At 31.9% G+C, this 5,521-nt stretch overlaps 1 protein-coding gene across 1 annotated transcript; it reads left to right on the plus strand.

The window, feature by feature from the left end:
- On the plus strand, positions 1–1,350 carry LOC105167375 (syntaxin-125). The gene has a single exon (XM_011087063.3). It carries the CDS (start codon positions 212–214, stop codon positions 1,136–1,138), a length of 927 nt encoding a protein of 308 aa, XP_011085365.1. The 5' UTR covers positions 1–211; the 3' UTR covers positions 1,139–1,350.
- Positions 1,351–5,521: the final 4,171 nt, after the last annotated feature.

A 5,521-nucleotide genomic window follows, 5' to 3' on the forward strand; every position in this document is an offset into this window, starting at 1 on the left:
TTCATGAAGTCTTGGCTTTTCTCACCTTTTCTTCTCCCTCCAACATACCATGCAACTGCCACCAGGAGAGAGCAAGAAGAGCTGTTGAGACAAGCTTTGATTCAACACACCACCTCTTTCCCTTTCCACCGCTCTCCCGCCGCCGTGTGCCGTAGCCGCCGGCAATACCCCATTTCACATCAGAGAAAATAAAAAAGGAGGTTCATTCAAGATGAATGACCTATTCTCACATTCTTTCAAGAAATACCAGGACGTCAAGGTCGTCCAGGGCCCCGTGGAAGACCTGGAAGCCGGCGTTCCCCCGAGGACCGAAGGCGTTAATCTCGACAAATTTTTCGAGGATGTCGAGGGCGTCAAGAAGGACATGGCCGACGTTGAGAAGCTCTACAAACAGCTCCAAGAAAGGAATGAGGAGAGCAAAACTGCACACAACGCCAAGACGATGAAGGAGCTCCGGGCCCGGATGGATTCTGACGTCACTCAGGTCTTGAAACGGGTGAAAGTCATCAAAGGCAAGCTGGAGGCGCTGGAGAAGTCCAATGCTGCGCAACGCAAAGTCCCAGGCTGCGGCCCCGGGTCCTCCGCCGACCGTACTCGGACCTCCGTTGTCAGCGGCCTCGGAAAAAAGCTCAAGAACCTGATGGACGACTTCCAGGGGCTACGAGCCCGGATGAACGCCGAGTACAAGGAGACCGTGGGACGTCGGTACTTCACCGTGACGGGAGAGAAAGCGGACGACGACATGATCGAGAGCATGATATCGAGCGGGGAGAGCGAAACGTTCCTGCAGAAGGCGATCCAGGAGCAGGGGCGGGGCCAGATCATGGACGCCATATCCGAGATTCAAGAAAGGCACGACGCCGTGAAGGAGATAGAGAAGAACCTGTTGGAGCTCCACCAGATATTCCTGGACATGGCAGCGCTGGTGGAGGCGCAGGGACAGCAGCTCAACGACATAGAGAGCCACGTTGCGCATGCGAGCTCGTTCGTGAGGCGGGGGACGGAGCAGCTCCAGGAAGCCAGGGAGTTGCAGAAGGGCTCCAGGAAGTGGTGTTGTATTGGGATTCTTCTTGCTATAATTCTCATCGTTTTGCTTACTTTTCCGCTGTGGTCTCATGCTTTGCTAGCCCAGCTTTGATTTTCTTTCTTTTGTGTTAGAACAAAATCTTTTAGGTTAATCTTTTTATGCATTAATCCCTACCTCTTGTAACAATTTCCTTTTCTTGCTCAATTTACTTTAACCTTTTGTTGTCTCATCATACAAAACTTACATAGATGTAAGGGCGTAGCCATGATGATTTTCAGGTAATCTATTCAGAATTGCTATATATAAGTTAGCATTTCATGAAATATACACGACCGAGTCATGTATATAAAATATATTCTTACATTAATTTGATGATGTATTAATCTTTATATATGTGATGTATATATGTAACATAGAATAGTAGATGCGGTCAGTAAAGTATTTGTTTGGGTGCAAATATATTCATCTGGTCTCGTAAAAATATTATTTTAATTAATTTAAAGAATCAGATGAGACTTTAAGCAATTACTTTCATGTGTTATCTAATATTTGTCTTAATTTTTATTTTTCCTTCATCAAAAAGTAAAAAAGAATAAATAAATCGTTTGATACAAATGTATAATTATGTTCAACACATTTTCTAAATTAGAAAAGAGATTAAAAATTTTAAACAGATTATTGGTAGGGGATCATTTGATGCAGGTCGCTAATGGAGGTGTCGGGTCGTGGTCTTGGGTGATCCTTAGGTCGGGTTGCAATTTTCCTTAACTTTAAAGTGGATTCTAATAACAGAAAACACGTTAGGCTTATTGGGATATCCCCAACTAAGGCATTTCGATTCTTAAGTTAGAAAGTAGGGTCGAATTCGATTTGGATAATTTAATAAGGATGAAATAGCATTAATTGCGCTTACCAAAATGCTTATGATTGGTGATATTTATAATTTTCCATACCATATGGAATGGCTCCACATGGCAGTATCTGGAAGCATATATGTCAAAAGATCCAACAGTCTATAAGCTGGGTCTCTTTTTCGGGTTGGATTGAGCGGGTAGGCCGACCCGACCCGCAGATTTACACACGAATCTTGTCCTCCTTTTACAGTTTTTATAGGATTGAGGGGACATTTTTGTCTTTTTGCCAACAGGGCTCCTACCCCTATCATGAGTCGTTAGTGTTACTAACGACTCCCCACTTTTTTTAATTTTTTTAAAAAAAATATGCCCAAATTGTTAGTAGCACTAATGACTTGAAAACACCCTTTTTTTTTAAAAATTTTTATTAATCTATGTTTATATTATACTTACTAATAATAATAATATATACTAATTAATTAATAGTTATTATTTTTACTTTTATAACTTTTCAATTTTTTTTATAATTAAAGAATATTAATAAATATTTATTTATTTTTAATTAATTTTAACAACTAATAAAATTAAAAAGTGTATACAAATAAAAAAGGATAAATTACAACTACTTCCTCTGAAATTTGTCATAATTACGAATACCCCCAATTGTTTGAAAAATTACAAATACTCCCCTGATGTTTGATGAAATTATGTAATAGTTGGATGGAAGTATGAAATTATCAACTTTGACCTTATTGTATTTTTTTTTATTTTTTTAAAAAAATAAAATTTATAAAAAATCGAATGGGGTGGATCAAAAAATTTAAAAAAATTATAAAAAAAACTGTCTACTTAGTCCATAATGAATTTTTTAAAAAATAAGTAAAATTATAATTTTTAATTCACAAAAATATTTTAATCAGTTCACCACAAAAAATGAATGAAATCATAACGGATTGGGCTAATTGTTAGACGGTCATTAAAATTAGGGGGAGTATTATAAATTTTCAAACAATAAGGGGGTATTCGTAATATGCCAAACCTCAAGAGAGGCCGTTGAATTTACCCTAAAAGAATCTATTCAAGTAGGGGTGGCAACGAGTCGAGCGTGAGCTCAAGCTCGAGACTCCTATATGTTGAGCTCGAGCTCGAGCTCGAGCTCGAGCTCAATTTGACGAGCTTGAGCTCAAACTGATTTTTTATTTTTTATTTTTTTTATTTTTTTATTTTTTTGTTTATTATTATTATTATTATTACTACTATTATTATTATAATATTAAATTATGAAAATCACCAGTTTTTTACATAAATTTATAAGTAATAAAATAGATTGTATAATGCATACTATATTATTATTATTATTATTATTATTATTATTATTATTAGTAGATTAAATAATGAGAATCACCAATTTTTTACATAAATTTATAAGCAATAAAATAGATTGTATAATGTATACTGTATAATAAATATACCACAATATAGTATGAAATTCTAATTTATTGTTATAAATATAAACTATTGATTAGTGTAGTAGTAATATAATTAGTAAATTGTACAAAAGAAAAAAATCATTTTGAACAGTTTAAAGTTATTGAAAAAATATCAATTATCTGAAATAATGCAATTGAAAGTACATAAAAATATTTTATAGTTGAGATTAATATATCTTCACAATTTGCAGTAAATTTATATATTTATAAATGTTAGTATTACATTGATGTAACTATCATCTTATATTGTTGAACAACATGGGTTATTCGAACCATCAAAATTCAGATCAGACATTTAGTTATGATCAAACTTACAGAAAAATACACTTGGTAAAATTTTAGACATAATGGATATGCGGATGTCAAGATATCATACTTGAAACATAAGAATAATCATTCAAGTCGGTGTATGGTACAATCAGACCATGTGATTTTAAATTAAATCGTCTGATATGATCTAATGGACACGGTCTTATATATATGTAAATTTGGTGTGAATTCGGTGTCTAGATTTAAGATATCGTAATTGTTGATTAAATTTTTTGATCTTATTATATATAATAAAATAATAATTAAAATAATTAAAATTATTCAACCATCACTATTATCATCATTATCATTATTTTTAGATTAATTCATATGAATCACTAAATTTTGACATAAATTTATAAATAATAAAATAAATTGCAAAATTCATAGTATGTATCTTGATAATAATATAAAACTTAGAAATAGATAAAAAAATCATAAGTTAATTACTTGTCAATTTAAAAAAGTATAACATAATACAAATATATATTAAAATATAACATAAAGTTTATATATGTCATATTAAATAATAATTTTAATTACAAAAAATATTATAATTTATTAAGTTGTTGATTAAATTTATTTTTGTATAAAGATTAAATGTAAAAATAAAAGTACCATAATTTATTATTATCCAAAGTAAAATATATGGTATTGATTATAATTATAATATATGGTCAATTTGATTATAAAATTGATCAAATATAAAATATAAAATTCAATACTTAAAAAATTCAAAAATAAAAATATATATAAAAAATAGAAAAAGCTCGTGAGCTGGCTCAACTCCAGCTCAAAATCGAGCCGGCTCGCGAGCCTCATTTGCCACCCTTATATTCAAGTATTGGCTTCATTATTTTGGCTTCTATGATCCCGCCTTGGCACATTATTTTGATGTGATGGAGTTTCGTTTTATAGCGTCTAAATATTAAAAAAATTAAAATTAATTACAAGTTTTAATAATGTTTGCCAAACCTACAAGTGCGTCGTTATCGAGATTTATTTTTTGGGGCACTGATTTTTTTAGTTTGTTTTGTGCTGAATCATCATATTAGGAACATTATTTTGTACCGAAGAGTTTTAAGGGACCATATCTTATATTACTACTCGTTGATTAGATAAATATTTTCAAATATGTCCCTAACATGGTTTACTGTTTAATTTAATCATTCGTTCTTTTCTGGTCTGTTGTCACAACTAACTTAAATATTTTCTATTTGATTAGTATGAAGTAAACCAAAAATAGTATAACTATGTAATTTCTAAAGAGAAAGAAAAATATATTTAAAATAAAGTACGTTTATTTGTTAATGTACCACATAATTAATAAAATTTAACATTAACAATACCTAACAAAAAAAATTATAAAAAATTACACAATAAATATATTACATTAGTTATATAATCGGTTCAAGTTTAGCCAAACTCAATTCAAATTAAAATTTTTCCCAAATTGTTATCGAGTTTGGGGATGTATTCCAATTTTACAGACTTGACCAAAGACTTGTTCAAAACACGGCCCATACCCTTTCCGAGCCTCGTCATAATATTTGCAAGTATAGTTACTTTATTGTAAAAGAAATTATATTTTTAATATCTTAATAAATATTTATAATCAATAATTTTATTAAATTTATGAGTAAGAATCTTTTTGATCGTATCCAATTAAAGTTTAGATAGTTGGGCTTTGGATTCCACTATACCACCTCGAGGTCCAACCCATTGCGATTAGTGGGTAATACGACGTCGTCAACTCGACTGTACCAGCTCCAGGTCCAACCCATTGTTAAACCAGAAAATACTGCGATTAGTGGGTAATACGACGTCGTCAACAGCACCTT

The sequence above is a fragment of the Sesamum indicum genome, linkage group LG8 (assembly GCF_026168435.1).
Source record: "Sesamum indicum cultivar Baizhima isolate 11 linkage group LG8, ASM2616843v1, whole genome shotgun sequence".
NCBI classification, from domain to species: domain Eukaryota; kingdom Viridiplantae; phylum Streptophyta; class Magnoliopsida; order Lamiales; family Pedaliaceae; genus Sesamum; species Sesamum indicum.

Bases quoted from the DNA above. Each gene is read 5' to 3' on its own strand.
- LOC105167375 (XM_011087063.3), top strand. From the start codon at position 212: ATGAATGACCTATTCTCACATTCTTTCAAGAAATACCAGGACGTCAAG.